The 20,467-nt window shown below is 42.5% G+C and overlaps 1 protein-coding gene across 3 annotated transcripts in view; it reads left to right on the top strand.

The window, feature by feature from the left end:
* Positions 1-19,658, top strand: part of LOC144722322 (serine/threonine-protein kinase Sgk2-like) — a 36,524-nt gene extending 16,866 nt beyond the window's left edge. For all 3 annotated transcript variants that reach the window (XM_078600491.1, XM_078600492.1, XM_078600493.1), the window contains 13 exons: positions 114-189; positions 1,531-1,615; positions 2,587-2,630; positions 2,975-3,032; positions 4,235-4,318; positions 5,106-5,237; positions 6,377-6,489; positions 9,931-9,967; positions 12,295-12,381; positions 13,186-13,281; positions 13,715-13,870; positions 14,333-14,422; positions 15,087-19,658. In XM_078600491.1, the coding sequence (XP_078456617.1) occupies positions 114-189; positions 1,531-1,615; positions 2,587-2,630; positions 2,975-3,032; positions 4,235-4,318; positions 5,106-5,237; positions 6,377-6,489; positions 9,931-9,967; positions 12,295-12,381; positions 13,186-13,281; positions 13,715-13,870; positions 14,333-14,422; positions 15,087-15,266 (1,238 nt within the window). In that variant the 3' untranslated portion in view covers positions 15,267-19,658. The remainder of the gene's footprint in view (positions 1-113; positions 190-1,530; positions 1,616-2,586; positions 2,631-2,974; positions 3,033-4,234; positions 4,319-5,105; positions 5,238-6,376; positions 6,490-9,930; positions 9,968-12,294; positions 12,382-13,185; positions 13,282-13,714; positions 13,871-14,332; positions 14,423-15,086) is intronic.
* The last annotated feature ends 809 nt before the right edge of the window (positions 19,659-20,467 follow it).

The following is a 20,467-nucleotide window of genomic DNA, read 5'->3' as shown; positions in this document are numbered from 1 at the left end:
AAAATTGTACAGTATTCAGGGCATTATACTTAGGGGGCAGTTATGGTGCTCAAAGTCGACCAGTGGGAGGATATGTGTGTGATTATGTATGCGTGTTCTTTTTTTTACTTCAGCTTTTCTTAAACACCGGAAAACTGGTTTAAATGACTTCACGCAAAAAGTGGTGTCAAACCCCGGCATGTGCCAAACGTAAGTAGAATGCGTGTGTGTTTTAACAGGCAATTTGTATGTTTTTTTGGTTATATAATCTCACGTCTTGAGTTTACGTCTCATTACTGGACATGCAATTTTATCACAAGATGCATTATATCTGATAGTTGAACCTCAACGTAGTATCATTACGCGTTTGTAGTTCTTGGACCTAGTGAACACGGTGCAGGAGAGGAGATCAAAAACTAAAATTGATTCTGCGTCTTATGCCGTGAAGGCGATAGCACAATCAGGCTAAAATTGTGATAGCAGATTTAAAGAAAGAAAAAAACACTTTAAATGCCTCACTATTTCATATAAATAAAGAGGTCTGTTTATACAGCACATTATCCACGCGTTGGGACTTAGGTGACGTTAAAGATTGTTGTGTCAACTGAATTTGACACGCAGCCCCAAGGAATGTTGGCGAGGGCCACGTACCCACACCCGTATCAGCCAAATCCACATGCGTGCATGCACAGAGGCTACTCGGTTCAATAATTATTTTATAAGTCACCGGAGCTATTAAAAAGCATTGCTAAACATAAGTTCCGATTATTGCATTGATTGCCCAGTGTGGTTTGCTTATTATGAGTAGAGTAGAATATTCACTACAGTGTATATGCAGGACATATTACACATGTGTGGGTGGTGGGCGGACTAGTGCTGCAATGGTTAGCACACGAGAATGAACCTTGCGACCTGAATTAAATCCGTAACCACGGGGATAACATCAATGGGATACTGATTTCCTGGGCCACCTCTAAGCCAACTCAGCTTGAAACGAGTGCCTGGTGTGGTACATGAAGATACACGCAGTGGAGACAGAGGTGGAACGGAGTGGTTCTGGCCACACCACCCGTTGAAGCGTCGTGTCAGCCTTAATACAGGGTGTTTAAAAAAGATGGACCCAATTTCAAGTAGTCCTAACAGTCTATAAGTCTAAATTGGGAATTTGTATATTGTGTGGGTGTGTGGTATATATATACGTGGGGTTAATCTTACACTGTCTAATAATATAATGTAAAAAAAATTCCAGCCCTTTGTCAATCCACCGCTGCATGTCGTTTCGGTTATGGGGGCTTTTTGACCATACTTCACCACGCTGGTCAGTGCGTGTTGATAAAGAGGGGGGGCAGGCAGGGTCCACAACAAGTTCAGATGTCACTCTCCACTGATGTTAGGTGTGACCAGGACTTTAACTCAGATTACTGAGTTCATCACTGCGTGAATCACTACACCGATGCTTGTTACATAATGTTATGTGATATGTTATATATATTTATGATGATGAGCAGGATTGGAAGAGTTTATGTGTGTGTGCTTCATTGTGTCGTGCAGTCCAGACGTACGGAAATTCCTCCAACTTGATAACCCCCGGAACCAGACACAGGAGCCGATGGCTGATGAAGACCACATAAACATGGTATTGATTTATTACGTTCCACAATCGAAATGCGACACTTATATGCGGTAGGATTACTCTCATCCACAGCCCTATTACCCTCGACTTCTATTATCTTGACCATCCCTTTTCCCAGCATTCATTTCAGGAAAATATTAACCGCAAATTCTGAATTGAATAATTTCACAAATACATTCGTGGATAATATGATTCTCAAAGTTTTAACTCCCACGTCACTGTAGATAAGAGGAGTTCTCCTGAAGCAGTGTAAATAAACTTGGATTTGATGTTTCACACAAACAATGCCGAAACCGGAGGCAAATCCAGTGGTTCTGTCAAATCCTGTACGTTGATAATAATCTAAAATAAGCGGTTTATATTCTTATATTAAAATCGACTAGAATTTTACAAAAATTACGGCTTCGAAAGCAGTAAGACAGCAGATTGTAGCAAGGAAACACACTTCTGAATGTACGTGTTTCCTAGTATTCCGTGGCTGGTAGATACAGTATATGAATTGTTGGCGTGCCTATAAAGAAAGCAGACAAGAGGGATTGTTTGGACAAAGAAGCAGAGGCAGATGAAATAACACCTCAACTGCACATAGGACCCGATCACTCAAACTTATCTGGGTTTCTTGTGCCATGGGTTTGGACACCAGCGCACCCCTTTGCTTGGAACACTTTCCACTACGGTGAAATATTTGCTAAGGAGCGATCGTTTTTACCCATATGCCTCTGCCAAAGCCCAGGTTGTCCTTGCAACCGGCGGCGCTGTCGATTTCCCACCTATCATTACAATTGCACACGGTGTAACTCACTTCATCAACCCTGACAAGATGAGACTTATGATGATGATGATGACACTGATAATGAGATTAATTTGACACAGATGTGGGTTTGAATGAATTACTTTGCAATCACCACACTAGTGCTCTGTTATGTAAGAACTGTATATTGTTCTTAAAGCTACATATATATTTATTTTCACAGAATGATGCAGACCACATAAACTTGGGGCCCTCTGCAAATCTACAGTAAGTGCACAAACAGCCGTATTATGCTTGGCTTAGCAAATACTCGGTGACATAACGGCAGCTGGTAGTGAGTGGTTTTTATCCATTATTCTGAGACACTTTTCTCAGAGTTAAAAGTCAATACCAACCACAAGCCAATATTGTCACGGTCTGTTTCTAAAGTGCTCCATCAGTTGTGAAGTTGTAATTGTATACACTGTGACATCATCTGCAAGAGTAAGCCATTATATGCTAACATGTCCCATGCTTTGTAGAACGTATAAGTAGATGTCTCCACCAAGGTTTCAGCTATTTGGCTGGTGACAGAATCATGCAGACGTCTTCCTTGTTTTTTCTCACCACAGGGCAAAGCCGTCGGACTTTGATTTTCTAACCATCCTTGGAAAGGGCAGTTTTGGAAAGGTACATCCCATAATGTAAACGATAATCTGCTTACAATCCATTAGTGTCTTTGGTATTCTATGGATTTATTAATATTGCTCAGTTGTGTATTCAACTTTAATGTTTTCTAACTCAGGTTGAAAGCATTGATGAGCTCTGTCTGCAGCAGGTCATGCTAACTATTGTAGAGGTCATCCAATGCAAATTGCATTTTGGTATAAAGTTGTGCTCCCAGTACGACTTAGCCTGTTGAAAACTGGCCAAATTGATCAAAAAGATGCCCAAAACTTGCCGATAAAAAATGAGCGCTAAATGGATAAGGCCCCCCGGGGCAAAGTCCATGGCATCATACACCATGCTCATGCATAACGTCGTCATGACATTGTGCGACTCGGACGGTAACGTTATTATCGCAAATTAAACACCTTCGAGGACAAACGCACGTTGGAAAGCGGTACAGAATCCATTCATGTGCATTGTTTTCCTGTGTATTACTTTTCACGTGTGCTGCAATCGCGTGTAATTTGATAATCACTCCAGGACACCTGTAAACATTTGTATTTGATAGGTATTTTTTTAGTATCTAAATAGATATATACATGGACAATTGTGGTGTGTGTGCATTTGGAACAGTGCCCACCAACAGGACACAGGGCAGTCACATCATATGAGATGCCACGGCTTGTAGCTCATTGTGCTGCTGCTGATGAAAAACTTGCACACACACACACAGTCCCCCTGCTTAACCTCCTTCCGTTCCTCTATTAAAACCTCACCTCTTCTCTTTTGCCCATTCCCTTCCTCTTCCCTCCCATCGCCCCTCCACTCCTTTCCGTACCTCCCCCACCCCTTCGTGATCCCTAAGTACCCTCTATCGCGGTCACTCATTACTCAATCTTTGCATGCCCCTGTCATCATAAGCATTCTTCTGTTACCGTTTATTTTTTAAACGATATCAAGCGCCTTGAGTTTAGGCGCTCTATACATGTAAAATAAGATGGGAAATATGGGCTGCATACTGAAATAATGACGCACACACACACACTTATACATACCAACACATCAAGATTCAAGTGTGTTTGTGTAACCAGGTGAGAACTAAAGAGACCAGGATGACTCATTTGCAAGAGTGAACTGGGTGACCAAAATTATGAAAGCAAAAACCAATAAACGAAACACAGCAACGAAATAGATGAATACATTGCAATGTATGTCGTTCACAGGTTCTGCTTGCAAAACACAAGAGCGATGGGATATTCTATGCTGTAAAAGTGATGAAAAAGTCAATAATACTGCAAAAGAAGGAGGTAATCCTTTAAATTATTTTGATGAGCTCTCGCACACATGCTCAAAACTAAGTGCAAATCCCATTGCATCGTACAAAACAAAATGTCCTATTGAATCTTTTTTAAAAGCCACAATTTCGGCTCTTTTGTGCGGGTGGCCATCGTAAGGTTATATTCCGAACAGGCACAACAATAGTGATGTCATCATGCAAAAGTACGCTGGGATTCCTGTTTGGTTTTCAATTGAAGACGTATTTTTACGTGTGGTAATATAAATGTGGAACACTGAAATTGCACCGCTCACACCACTGCTGCCGGAAGAGTGTCCACTCGAGGGAGGTTTAGAAAAGTTGCCATTCTAATTACTGCACCGGGAAAGAGACAGGGCGACCTCTGGATTGCACATCCAGTTTGTGACAATTTCATGATGGCTGCATTCCATTTGCGTAAGTATTATAAGTAAATTGACCTTCTTTAAACGTGTGTGTGCGTGCGCGCATGATAGTGAGGAGCGTTAGTGTCGCGGTAAGCACGAATTTGGTGACCCGAGTACGATTGTCGCTCACGGCCAACACCAGTGACAAATATCTGAACCGGTACTAGGCCTCCCCTAGGTCTACTCAGCCTCAAATGAGTACCTGTGCGATGTGTAAATGTTGGTTGTGGTGCTGGCCACCCACCCCATCGTGTGCCGTGCCGGTCTTCATAGACACTCGCTAACAGCACTTGCACCAACAGTCTGTTAATGCTATATGGGGGAGCTTTGCCTTTGCATGATTGTGTCCTGCTGCTATACTGCTGCTACTAGGAGAAGCACATCATGGCAGAGAGAAATGTCCTGGTGAAGAATGTGCGTCATCCTTTCCTGGTGGGCCTGCACTACTCGTTCCAGTCGGCAGACAAATTGTACTTTGTCATGGATTATGTCAACGGTGGTGAGGTGGGTACGAGGCATGTAGTGGTCCATCAACTTTTCAATTAAAATCAATTCTAAAAACTCCTGATAATCTAACCAAAATAGTACGTATATGAATCGATGGCAATGTTTATGATTTCCGTGGATTATGTACAACTGTCATGTTTATTGGACAGGTGGCTCAGTTCTCATCGAGTGAGTGGCTTGCAATCGGAAGGTTGAGAGTTCATATCCTCGCTTGATTCAGCCCATCGTCCCTCCAGGGTTGATAAAATAAACACCACTTTGTCAGGAATGAGCAGTGGCCGTCGAATGGATGGACTCGGCCATGTCACATCAACTGGAATTTCCACCACTGGCTAAGAGCTGTGTACAGCATATTAACACTTTCTCAATGCTCATTTGAGCAGGAAATCACTTTGCCATTTTCTTTGTTATGATTAGACTGATGGAACAAATTTAACAGAAGAAACAGGATATACATGTTCATCATGATCCAGAATCGAATCACAATTCGTCTGCAGTTTCAGCCTTTCAATCTCACTGCAATGTCTCTGTTTTCACTTTACAAAATCATTACTGCGGTATTTATGTATCCGCTGCACAATGAACCCAGTTTGGTTCCTGGCTATGGTGAGTGATACCTGAACCGGACCTCAATCTCCCCTTAACCAACCAACATTGACCAGCGTGGTAAAGTATGGTCAAACAACCCTCATGGCTGACATGGTGAAGGGAGACATTCATCCAACACTGGATTAACAAAGGATTGTAAATATTTTTTTTTATATTATTGTTGTTGATCAGTATACTTCATATACTGAACTTGAAATAAAATGTCACAGAAAGTGATACAGGCTTTTGTTCTTGTTTATGCAGTTAATTTGCTTTACCAGCTTGTGACTTAACTCACTGCATTACCAGCATCCCATGTTTAACTTGTGGTGGCTGACGAAACATTGATGTGGGCCTCTTAAATATCAATTGCCACTGAAATGAATACCTGCAATGGCATGTAAACTCGACCAGTGTGGAGACAAAAGCAACTGGGTGTTTTGTCTTTTTCAGACGCAATTGATGCTCACTAACAGCCTGGAGTCTGTCGAGGCTGAACAGATGATCTTTCACCTTGTGTGTGTTTGTGTGTGTGTGTGTGCTGGCAGCTGTTTTTCCACTTACAGAGACAGGGAAGTTTTCCAGAATCTCGTGCACAGTTTTACGCTGCCGAGATTGGCAGCGCAATTGGATATCTCCACTCCCTGAACATTGTGTACAGGTAACCACGTAACACACCTTCACCCAGTCCATAATCACATCAACCCCTATCATCGTTGTCGTCGTCGTCATCATAACGTCATTATCACCACCATCGTTATCAGTTTGAGGTGACTGTGTGGGTCATGGAGCCCCAACGCTGTTCCTCCATCAAACAACCAAAGTTTGTTGCTGCTGGGAAACTGGTTTTGATTACTTGAGACATCAAAAATCAAGTCATCTTGTGGACCCAGCTTCTTATGTGCAGGGCATAGGTGCACCTCTGCAATTTCTTTCCTACGTCATTGCTAGTGGAAAGAGCCCCATCTCGAGGGTATTTTGGTCTACTCTTCCACGCTGGCCGGGCACGTTGCAGGAGATGGGGATATCCACACATTGCCCGCGACATGCGGCCTGCCAACTGACTAACTTGTGGTGAACCCGTTTAGTCTGCTGGGTGGACAGAGCTCCGAGGGGGGAGTTTAAGAAACTCGCACGATTGTTTCGAATGTTGTGCTAGGACACCGAATATAGCCGTTGACTACTGGAATACAAAGTTTAGTGCGCTCACCATGACACAAAGCGTCTCGGTTTTCTAGTACAGTAATACCTCCATATGCGTACATTCGATAAATGAAGTTTCGGTGAAACAAACTTTTAATTAATTACGATTATTTTACACATAAAACGAAAACTAAAGTTAAATAATAAATGTACTGACATGGGTAAAACATAGATTTATAGATCGACAGTACTAAATAAGAATTAAATTATAATAATATGGATTGAGTACACAGATTTTTTTTAATGTAATTTGTATTTAACTTTAATACTTTATTGTATACAATATATTACTTTCAATATAAACAATATGAATGCGAAATTATGAAGTATGTATTGTATGAAATGGTAAGTTATGAAGTATTTATAGTATAAAATGGTAAGTTATGAAGGCTGGGAACGCATCCTCCATAGTGCTAAATGTTATAAGTTACTCAAAATACGAAGTTTGAATTAACGAATGAAGCTCCAGGAACACATCCACTTCTTATACCGAGGTATTACTGTATCATTCAAAAATTCCAGAAATACCAATCAACAAAGCCCGTCATAGCCACAAGGTGGCACTGCCTGTGGTCTGTGAGGATTAAACAGTGCTTTGCTCTTTGTCTTTTTACAAACACACGCGAATCATTCATCGCTGGGATGTATTTAACTGAGTACACAAATTAAATTAATCTAAATGCAATTTTTTCATAGGTATATACATAATTTCTTTCATTTATTTGGCGACCAGGCTGAGGCTGTCATACTCCCTACACAGCGCAAATCACCTGTTCTGTCTCTGGCATTTGCTTGGGGCTTCAACCCAGGACCCACCTCCTGCTGCTCGTAAAGAACAGGGTCGAACAGCCCCCTTAAACGTTTACTGCCACGAGTGCTAATCTCGGCAATCGCGTAACCCCGGCTCCCTGGGGCAGGTTTTTATGCTGATAGCTAAGATCACATACATAGCCTCTGCCAGTTTTTTTTTCACATGGAATGCTGGCCAAACCTGTCCTGATTGGAAGCAGTCCAGGAACAAGTAACAGACATCGTCGTGGGGTTTTATTTTTTTGCGCTAAAAATGTCTGCCCGCATGCTTTGCATGTGGCATGTAGTTAGCCGCGTCGTGCGTGCGTGAGCACACGGGGGGGGGGGGTGGGGCTCGTTTTACACCAAGCGTGGCTTTCAGAGTTGAATGCAGTGCAAGTCTGTGCCGCATTCAAACTCTGAAAGCAACGCTGTGCGAGCAATGAGCCCACGTGATCAGGGGCTCACGTAACCTACGATGTTCCATTTTTAACAAATTATAATGATTTAGTGATACTGCGTTGGCAGTGTGTTGCACAAGTACAAATACCAAGAACAAAAACACATTTGTCAAAAACACTGCCTTAAAAGGAAAACTTGCGTAACATAGGCACCGGGCCTTCTTCACAGCATTTGTGAATCAAAAATATGTCGTTTAACTTGTTTATATAATCAGGTGAGAGTCTATTGAGCTCCACTATTCGAAAAACGTGATGTTTGGTGACAATTACTGTGAATCATAATTTAGTATAAAATGCAATTGGTGTAACAAGCCATCGATTAATATGAATGATTAAACTCGTAATATGTGCTGCGATGCACGTGTGTGGGAATTGACGTGGCCGCCACTTTCATCATGTCAAAAACATTGTTCCTTTGATCACAATCCTGAAGTGTGACAGTTTGTGAAATCGCTGGGCAGTGTTAATCATTATTACCCTTGCACAGCCACTGTCATCATTCACAAACATTTCTTATAACTGGCCCGTGCAACAACGATAATAAAATAAAAAGTAGCTTGAATTTTCCCCACAGTAGTTATGCGGTTAGCATGTGTGTTGTCGATAATAACAGTGTTTAAGTACTATCAGCCCGTAGCGGCAGGTGATTTAATAATTTTGGGCGTGTTTTATTGATTACAACATAACTTTTTCAGTTACTGCAAGAAATGGGTGTGTAAGATTATACCACTCCCTTGCGATTTGGTGTAATTGTGGTGATTCAGGATCACGCTTCGATCCAAGAATATTATTTTGCCAATTGTGGTACGTTCAGTGCCTGTAGCGGCTACAGAGTTTACATTAACCAAATTAGAAACAACATTTCTATGTTTTAAATACAAATTTAGAACCATTTGTCAATCCACTGCTGGATGAGGGCCTCGTCACACCCTGACATTTGGGTTTTGACTGTGCTTCACCACACTAGCCAGAGTGGGTTGGTGAAGGGGGGATGCTCAAAATCAGTTCAGATATCACTTGCCACTGATGTTAGCCGTGGCAAAGAATCAAAGTGAAGTAATGAGGTTCAACTTTGAATTCTAATTATCAGCCACGTTCCATCTACTGCTAGAAGAAGCTTCCACCATCTCTCATGGTCTTGTGATTGCCATGCAACAAGTCCATCTAGTTCCTACATACACGATTTGATTCATCACTCAGTTTGTGCAGTGGACTTCGTTTTGGGCTTGTTCCCTCCTTTAGCTGACATTCTGACATCTACGAACCAAACACGATCGACTCTTCCCTGCACAATGCAATACGTAGATGTTTATGGAGAGTACAAGAACTAATGTGAATCGATGCATAGCTACTTGCCTTATCATGAGTAGCTTAATTTGAAGCTTTCGTGACTGCAGGAATCCATACTCTTTGGTTATTTCGGTAAAATAAAAATAAAATAAAATTTTAATTGATTTTATACCTACGTGACTTTACCGAAAGAACCAAAGAGTATGAGTAGCTTAGTTTGATGCCATATCTATTTCGCTGGGTTCCCTGGACAGCATGTGATGGACACTGTCGTGTGAAGGAAGTCAAGTCCGTATGTTTACATTGTTAGACTTTGACTTTTTTACAATACATTACAATTGTCTGATTTTGTTTTTAAGGGACTTGAAGCCAGAAAATATCCTCTTGGACTTCCAGGTAAATGGAATTATCTGCACCATACGTAGCCAACCATGCTGTGATGTTGAATTGTTTTTGCACCATATGTAGCTAACTGCACTAATGGGAGGTGCTATTATTTATATGATCACCATTTTGCCACATTGCATTTGCCTAAACAAGTGAACGCCAGTAAATGAATTACATACATGCTTTGTATGACTGTGTGTAACCCACCAATAGGAGTTAATGTAACTAGAATTTCGGCAGCCTATGTATGGTCTATGCCCAACGAAATTCTAACTGCGTTCTGCGCTTTGTGAGCTGTGACAATGCGTTTACATTTAGTTATCCCTTCTTCCGCTATCTTGAGATATTCATCTTCCCATAATGTCCCGGGGTTTGTTTTTGTTTTACCTCAGAGGTGGTGACCCTGTTTTGTATTACACTTATCATTAATTCGTCAATCAATTCAAATAGATTGTTCACGCAAGCTATATGCATCGAATGTTGGGTGTAAAAATGCATTTTTATATTGATTCGTGCAGCTTTAGCTATTGGAGGGAAAAAGGCTCTACAAACAAGACGCAATGTAAACCAAAGAATAAAAACTTGACTAAATATATTATTAATTCGAATCATAACTTTGAATAAATTTAATTAAAATCTTATAAAAGGATGCATATAAGAGTATAACATTATAATTGTGACATATTTTCCATGCAGTTTATTTATTGTATAATCTGTCTCATGGGGCCTTTTTGCCAGTTTCAAAGTATGAAAAATAATTATTCTTTGGGTATTTCGGTAAAGCCACGTAGATAGAAAAAATAAGAAGAGGTTTTACGCTTTTTGGCAATTAAACAGGTGTTAAGATGTTCAAATATCAAATAGAAACCTTTTGCAAGGAATCAAGTCTTTGAAACGTATTGTTTGAAAGGGTAAAACCTGTTATTATTTTTTTATTAAAGTGTTCTATTGTACGCTGCTACTTTAATGCATTTTATGCTGCATACTGCGTTTTTTTTTTCTAAATTAATTTAAGTTTTCTGCTATGGGCATGATGTCAGGAGATGACCACTCCATTTGGAAATCTCACAGAGAGGATAACATCGTGTGACAGGGAACGGTCCAAGAAAAAAAGGATTTTCGCAGACTTCCCAAAAATAACCTTAATTTGGCCTTTTAGTCTTTACACAGTAGGGGGCACATTTCCCCATGTGTTCTGGCACATGAAAGCGCTGGAATTTAGCCAAATCAAGTGGAAAAACCCGAACTCAATTTGGTTGGGTTTTTCCTGTCCATCCATTGTGACTGGGGGCCGTGAGACACTCGACCGCGACGGTTTGGGGACGCGGTTTAATCACGGGCAGCTTCCCAGATTCAAAACCCGAATCTCAGTCGTGCCAGCTCAGCGCTCTGGCCTCTGAGCTACCCGGTTACCTCCACAATTTAAACTCATTTGGTTTCTCACAAAAATGTGAGCCAGGCATGATGGTGCCATGGGTGGAAAAAACCCGATTTTTCCAGCGGCAGGCATCGGGTTTTTTCTTTAATACAATTAAACCCGATTTCGGGGAATTAAAACCTGGTTTAATGAATACGAAAGTCTGATAGGCTTAGGCTGCTTCCTCGTCGGTGCTGCTATCGTACTCGGGGCCGTCGGGCACGGGGTAGTCGTAGAATGCGGTGGGCAGGTTGGTCTTGATGAACATGAGCTTCTCCACAATCGTGGGCGCCAGTGAGTTCCTTAGCTTGGAATGGATGAAGCCCATCGTTGAGAAGTTGGCGAAGTGCGGTTCTGCAATTAGAACCAATTAAACCGGATTTCTCCCAATCTCAGATGATCGGGTTTAATATAAAAAGAAAATTAAACCCGATTGTAAAAAACCCGACTGTGCCACCCTTGGATGGTGCACTTTTAAGAGGCGAGCATTGGTAGCTCACACAAGTTTGTGAAACTACGAAACCCATTGACTGGGCTTATGTGGCCAGAAGATGGCAGTACTGCACGTAGATTGGACCCTTATGTTGTGGACCTTCGAGTGTTATTCCCGCAGATGTTTATCATTTGTTATCCTTTCGTATATTCTCCAGACATTCCAGTGTTCTCCCATTAGCCAAACGCTATTTAGCCAATCGTTCCGATGTATGAACCACCTGAAAAATTGTCCTAAGACTCAGTGATGCATTTCTGGACAAGGGAAGGTGGGTCATTATTATAAGTAGTATACTTTTTAATTGGTCTGAGGATACCTCTCTGGACCAAAATGCTACAGCAGTGAGGCGTGTTCAATGAAGATGTAAATGGCAATGCGTAATGGAATATTTCACCGCGTGATGTCGGTTTGTTTGTTGTCACACAGGGCCACATCGTGCTCACCGACTTTGGGCTGTGCAAGGAAGGCATCGACCCAAACAGCACCACCTGCACCTTCTGTGGGACCCCAGAGGTGTGGTGTCCAGCATTTTGTTGGGTTTTACAAGATGAATGTGTCCGTTCTGATTTTGTGGGCGTGATTCACCCATCCTGTATTTTACGGGACTCGTTTGCCCATTTTATACCTAAACCCCATTTTTGCATTTCACAGGAGTGTGCCCTTCCGCCCATCCTGTTTTTATAAGTGCTGCTATTTAATGTAATGCATGGCCTTATCATTAGCAAATCAAGTAAAACGTTTGCATAAACTGTACCTGCAGCATGAAGACAAAGATCTCGTTGTTATTTTATAGACTTGTAAAGAGGAAGTGCTGTTACTGAGCACCTATTTTACATCTATGGAAAATTCATTAAAAAATAACAATTTACAGCCCTTTGTCAATCCACTGGGGGATGAAGGCCTCCATATTCTCTTTCGTTTATGGTTATGGGGATTTGTTTGACTTTGTTTCACCATGATGGTGTGCGTTGCTGGAGAGGGTGGGTACCCAGCTTCTGGCACCACTAGCCACTGATGCCTGCTGTGGCCAGGAATCGAACTCAGGTTGTTGGCTTTCATAGCAGTGCGCCAACCTGTGCACCAATGCCAAGGTAAATTCACGGCCATGGCTAACATCAGTAGTGGGCGAGACCTGAACTGGGACTGTGACTCCCATTCACCAATTCTCATGAACCAGAGCGGTGAAATACGGTGAAGCAACTGCCATGACTGGCGAGGCCTTCACCCACCAGTCTATTGACAAAAGGGTGCAAATAGTAATTCAGTCGCTTACTCCTCGCGTCGGACTTTGCACGTGTTTCGCGTTTTGTGCACCAGTATTTGGCACCCGAGGTTCTGAAGAAGCACCCGTACGACCGGACGGTGGACTGGTGGTGTCTGGGCTGTGTGCTTTACGAGATGCTCTATGGGCTGGTGAGGGTCTCTCGCAGACGACACGCGCACGAGACCACCACCACTACTACACCTCCGATTGGCACAGTTGGATGGATACGTACGGTGTGAAAGAAGTTAAACATACACACATACCACCACCGTTACCATCCACCATGTTACACTACAGCTTGCGCGCTCATGCACCCAGCATGGGAACAACTGTCGAGTTCAGAAATACTGACACAGGAATCATAACCGTGATAGCAAAGGTGGAAAAGAGCGATATAGCTCAGTGGGCCTTACCTGGTAAAATACAAAAATTGTTAATTTTGTGAGTGATAATTGCAGTAATCATAACGCTCGTGCATACGTTATGCAAGAGGGCCTTGCCTCTGTTGACTTCAAGGTGACGTCGATGGTTCGTGGTGTGTTTCCGTGCGTGCGTGCGTGCGTGTGCGCGTGCGTGCCGCAGCCTCCGTTCTACAGCAAGAACCTGAAGCAGATGTACGAATCGATCCTGCACCAGCCGCTGCAGCTGAGGCCCTGCACCACAAACGCGGCGATCTCCGTGCTGGAGGGGCTCCTGCACAAGGACCCACACCAGCGGCTGGGGGCCACCAGCGACATCGTACGGACACTGCGCCACTGCAATAGGCCTTTTCACGTCATTCGCTTGGGCGTGTTCCACCAAATGGACCTCGGTTCATCCCATGGCTACCTCACGGGACGCAGCACAAAGATGTTTATGCCAGTGAATTTCATAAACATGTTGGGGAGGAGGGGAAAGATGGTGCGGTGGTTATAGCACTGTGGTATGAACCCAGACGTGGCTAACACCAGTGGTGGGTGATATCTGAACTGGAGAGAGATATATGGAAACAGAAAAGAAATAAATAAACACTGCCAATTTGTGATAATCGTGAAACCAATGTACATTTGCCGTATTGCTTTACAGGAGCAAATACCTGTGGAATTTAGGTCAAGCTCATGTGCCTAAATACTCAATATAATGGGTTTTTAATGAATACTGTGCAGCGTAACGTGCTGAGCTGGACACAGTGAATCTATCATACCCTTCTTTTTGTCGCAGCTGGAAATTAAGAACCACGTGTTCTTCTCCACGATCAACTGGAATGACCTGGATGCAAAGAGAATCCCTTCTCCATATAATCCTGGCGTGGTGAGTTAATACAGACAATACCACGGAGATATAAAATGTGCATATTGCAAGACCAGCCAGAGTGTGGTCCAAATATCCCTTCACAAACTAAAAGAACTTGCTCAGGTTGGAGGCTTCCATTTTACTGCCAATTTTCCCTTTGTACCTCTGCCCAATGGCAGGTCTTTTGGCTGCCCCCATCTGTATCGAGTGTGTCTTCTGCACTAAATACATAGAAAGCCTACAAGTAAATAACCACAATTCTGAATAATATTGCTAATTGTGATGAGAATCATTTTCGAACTTTTGTTACGTGTTATAACATTGGCATAACATGTCCCTAAGGGTCTTTGACCTTCCTTCCTGAACCAAACTGGTGAGTTTGCTTAGGGCAGACTCAGCCCTTCCTCCAACTGAGCTCAGTGAAAAGAGTACCACTCTGTGGGAAATGGACAGTCATTGTCCTTTGAAAAATACGTGTAATGTCGCCCCACTGAATAAGAGCCACTCATGGAGACGAGCAATGTCGAATGAAAGTAGCGAGGCCTTTTAACTTGACGATGTGTCGTTGAATATGTAAGCAGAAAGCAACGGGCAGCAGTGACAATTCACGTGGCCACTATGTGGGTGACTGTGCTCACCACTACGCCACCACCCAACCATGTGTGTGCTTTTGTCTCTTCAGAGTGGACCCTGTGACCTGCACAACTTTGACCCGGCCTTCACAGCGGAGCCGCTGTCCATGTCGATGGCACAGTCGAGCGACACGAGCTCCGTCTGTGCCAATGTGGACGAGGCTGCGGACGCCTTTGTGGGATTCACATACATGCCTGGCCTTGAGGACCAGTACCTGCCAGATGTGTAGGCACAGAGAACTGAGTCGGTGTCTTAATCCTTGTTATTGCAGTAGTGATGAACATCATCGACAAGATCAATGTCAGGGCTTAATTTCGAATGGAATGTTTTCTGGTATCCCAAACTCCCAACCACCCCACCCAGGTACCTCGCCACCTCCCCCTGCTTCCCCATGACGGCGAGGGGAGAGGGCGCTTTGTGATCAATATCCTTAAGGTCATATCCACCGTCACCCTCTTCAATATAATCTTCTAACGCATCAAATCAACATCACTTTCAAACAATAATAATATTATTGGGGAAACTAAGCGATATGTCTCGGACCGTGTTCGTGAACATAAGGCAGATCTGAAACACGGTAGGACCATTGTTTTAATGTGGTGGGCTCACACGAAATTAATTTCTCTAATACGAAGGCACTTTGCAAGCCCACTGGCTATCAACAAAGATTTGTTCATGAAGCCATCCATATATATAGACACAAACACAATTTCAACTGAGAAGAGGGGTACAAACTGAGAAATCATTGGAAGGACGTTATTAACCAGTTTAAGTCATAACTGGCTGTGATGTTTCCATCCTACCTTCAAATGTTAGTAGTTATTTTCGGCTCTCTGGTTTTAGATTAACAGGTTAAATGTCTCACACTAACACAGCCACCATCGCTCATGTCCTCGATGTGGCGGTGGCTCTGCCACCTGACATTGACATGCTAATCTCTCACAATACAATGGCCACCTCCGCGCCTTCGTCGTTATGGAGGTAGCTCTCCGATCTTACATTTACATGCAAATTTCTCACTTTAACATCACTAGCCCCACCCACTTCACTTATGACCCTTGGGCTACACCCATTTCAAACCTTTAAAAGAGCCTGCCTCAGCAGCTTTCCCACTCTTTTTTCTCCTGATGACGATTGCTTGTGTTGCGATCGAAACATCAATATAGGTGACTTTACCGAAAGACCCAAGAATAATAATATTAGGTTTATCAGAATTAGTGCTAACATCATTAATTGCTTAAATTGATCAATTGTAGAACATTTCTTTATACAAAATGTTTGTATACTGGGCCACCAGACTGTCAGAAACTCCCCACAGGGTGTGCCCTGTATGATGCGGTGAGCATCAACGATAATGTCATCAATTCCCGTCGACCTCTATCCGGTGCGCTTAACAGACCTTTTGAGGCACGTGTGCGAACTTATTTATTCATGCAATTGGCACACAAATTGTATGCCCATTTCTAATTCTACTCGTTGAAGTTACGATAAATCAACCAATAGTTGCAAGACTAACCGTTACCATCTCCAATGTCATAATAATCAGCAGTCACCTACAATATTGTTATCATCAAAATACATTTCCTTAAACTTTTTATATTACTACAGCTTATTACTACCCTTACGTTCGGCTCTTAATGGAGATAATTAAAGGAATCTACTGAACTCGTTATGCTGCCACGGTGGTAATTGCACATTGGACTTGAAATCCAGAGATCGCTGGTTCGATTCAATCACCTGGCACGACAGTTGAAACAATGCAAGTTTCTTCAATTCCCCCCCCCACACCACCACGCCTCTGGGTACAGCACAGTCGATTGTCAGATTATATGTGGTGGCGTAAAATGTGGGTACTTCCACCTCTTCCAAGACGGCTGATCAGCATGGAAGAGTAGGCCGCTACTACTTTCTATAGGGAGACTCTCTCGAGGAGACTTTCAAGTGGAGGCCCTTCCACCATAAGTGGCCTGAGCAAGCAATTGCAGGGCTGCACCTTTACCTTATACGATTTATAAACATCATTATATGAACCTTATGGCGGGACTCCGGGGTCCCGAATAAACAGATGTCAAAATCGTAATTTATTTTTGGCGACTCCGTTCCACCGCGCACATAAACGCCGCGACCCGCCTGGCGCGGATCATTCTGTTGTCGTGTCGTCCAAGCGCAGCAGCGAGGACGAATGCGCAGAAAAAACAAAACTTTTAAACTTTGATTAGCACATCGTGTAGAGCTCGTCGAGAGGAATTGATCGCCGTGTCGTTCGCCTTCAACAGACATAAAATGTCGTCGCAACGCAGTTTATGCGAGAGCCGGGGGCTTATAGGACCCCGGAGTCCCGCCATAAGGTTCATATAATGATCATGAATACATTCAAATGTTGGAGCTCCTGCTTGTGATACTCTGCTGCTGTGTGCAATATTTACTCTGTAACATTCTTTGCCGCATCTTCTCTTTGCATATTCCACCACGTTGTGCGTTCAATCGACTAGCTGACATTCCGTTTAACACTTCTTCCAGCAGCTGCGTCCTTTTATTTCTGATGCATGAATTCACAAATGTGGTATATACTCAGTCGAAACCACACACTTTTGTGTGTATATATATTTAACGCTAATTATGGATATATTTTTTTTCAGCTTCTAGAAGTGGAAGAAGTAAACAAGAACAATTTAAGTCTGTGTACTGTTTCCCTTTTATGGTTAGAATTTCAAGATATCAGTTATTCGTTTAATAATCGTGTGCAAACATTATATTAACTAACATGTAAAATTGGAGTCATATAACATTGTTTTCTTCGGTCCATTACTTTGTTATCATAAGACTTGTTTTACCGATGGCAAATACTTGAATCAGTAATGCCGAGCACATGTGATTGTTGATAGTTATTCAATTGTGAAATGCATTTTCTATATTAGGCTCGGCTTTTTGTAGAATACACATTCCATCCTGCTTTGCTCATGAACTCTACTTTGTGAACAAATGATACTTGCGCCAATGTGTGCCTTTCAGAACCATTCTGTGTGCTCTAAGGAGAGGCTAAGTGCAGTGTTTGATTTAAATCGTATAGTTGCAGTACTAAGATTATCGCAATAATATACATTGTACCAAAGACACATTGTTACACTCCAATAATATGAACTATCATTATGACACTAATGGAGTTGAGTGGGGAAACAGTGGTGAGCACTTCGCTATACAGTGTGCTTCAAAAGAATGTTAACACTTCTGAGAATTTGCAAGAACACCACAATAAATGTGCCTCCGGTCTCTGGAGACCACCTGGAGAAGATTCCAGACATGTGTTGACAATGATGTCGAACAAGTGGAGACTTACTTTTTGAAGCTATTAACATGACATTTGTTATCATGTTACAGTGTATTCGTTCTTTTCCCATTAAAAACGTTAGCCTCATCTCAGCGTTAACATGTTTTTGAAGCAGCCTGTATATCCAGCGTCCTGAGTTTTAGTCTCAGCCACACCTAATGTCAGTGGTGAGTGATATCTAAACCGGTCTTGTCCTCCACCTCCATCCCTGGAAACCCGCATTGACCAGTGTGGTCAAGCCCGCTCCAACAGATCATGTGACCTACACAGCACAGAGAAGCCCTACACTCAGCAGTGCACTGTTATGGATGGCGATGATGATAATTATCATAATTACTATTATGCTACGACTACCATTCCAGTTGCAGGTGTGTTGAACTAATTTCGCATCGTACAACCAACCGGGCGGGGGAAGAACAAACTAAACACAAAAAAAACTGCTCTCAAGAAATGAGTTTTAAATCTAGATTTCAAAGGGCATAGCTCCAGTGGTTTCCTAATATCTGAAGGAAGAACTTTCCAGACGGCCGAAGACGCGCATCATGAAAGTGTGCAATGCGGTGACGGGCTTTTTTCGATGGTTAGCCAAAAGTCGCTGCGAGGATGACCGGAGTTCAGATTTAGCATATTTAAAACAAAAATACGATTAGAAAAATAGTAGAAAATACAATTGGCGTATATATTTGAAACGTTATATTAAAAACCATAATGTTAAAAAAAAAATTAATCCAACGAGCACGCAACGCAACAAGCCATTGCACATCGTTACAATTGCATATGATTAAAATAATGTTGCATTCCCGTCAATGTGTGGACCTCGCGGAAGAGACCTGTGTAGGTCCGTGAGGTGGTGGTTAATGTGATGAACAAAAATGTGCTCGTCCTTACTAAAAACAGAGGCACACACTCACATAGGGACACGGATACTTGCAGCAGGCAGCAATAACCTTGCTCTCAGAGAGAACAATGAAGCAGTGCTCTGTATACTCACCTGAACCCATCTGTAGCAATGTGCAATAGCAATTATGATTGATATTTTCTCAATGAGAATCTTATGAAACGTAAGGTTTGATGAACTCGCAACCATTAAATAAAAATTAGAGGTACGTATTATTGAAAAGAATAAATTATTGTGATCATGGCAATTGGTTGTGTAGTAACTTTAAGATGTATAAATGTGTTGTCTCAGTTGATATTATCCACGTGTTGTACCGAGTTGATCATTGCACACGATTGGGAGTGCTTAAAATAAAGTATGATACATCAATAAACAAGTTATATCTAAAAGGGCAATGCACATGTAATTACACACTCGTGTTTATTTTTTGAGAGATGACTGCGGCTCTGTGGACCGATGTTTGTCTCAGGGCACTGAGCCATAATCTGAGGCTCTGGGTTCTAGACCGAGGTTGTTGCCCCTTGAGTAAGATTAACATCCCAGCCCCGTCACTAATACGCTGCATAAACATGACCCTTTAGCTGCCTGCGATGCAAATGTTGGATCGCAGAGCCAGCAAGTGAGTTAAATGTCAGACTCGTGGTCACTTATATGAAATTACTAGCTTTGCGACCCGGCTTCGCCTGAGACTTGGATTCTTGTCTTGGATTAATACACGGCCTATGCGGAGGGTGGGGGGGGGGGGTGCGTGACGTCAGCAGGCACACTGTGTGACGCTGCCGCATGCGGGTGACATCACTGATGTAACGTCACCGCTCACTTGCCGTGCAATATATATGCATTATTGCACCCCCCCACCCCCCCAAATACAAAAGTCTATTTTTATACTTTTTGCATTGTGTACAGTCTGGAAGAAACCCACATGCCAAATTTCAAGTTTGTTGCATGTTGGGAAGTATGCTAAACATTAAGAACAGACATTTACAAATTTCCCTATTATTACTTTTGGTTTTTCCTTAATTCTTGCAACCTATATTTCTGAGGACTAAATTATAAATAGCATGGGACTTTTTCAAATCCACAAGTCTCATGATTGTGTGGGGTCGACTGTTCAGATTTTCACGTGCGTCTACTCTGTGCCTCTTCTCTCATCACATCCACTATCGTATCTCATTCCACCGCGTCCCCCCATCTCACTCTCGGT

The sequence above is a fragment of the Lampetra planeri genome, chromosome 14, assembly GCF_965212315.1.
Source record: "Lampetra planeri chromosome 14, kcLamPlan1.2.h2, whole genome shotgun sequence".
In the NCBI taxonomy this organism is placed as follows: Eukaryota; Metazoa; Chordata; class Hyperoartia; order Petromyzontiformes; family Petromyzontidae; genus Lampetra; species Lampetra planeri.
This window is presented reverse-complemented; position numbering and strand designations above follow the sequence as displayed.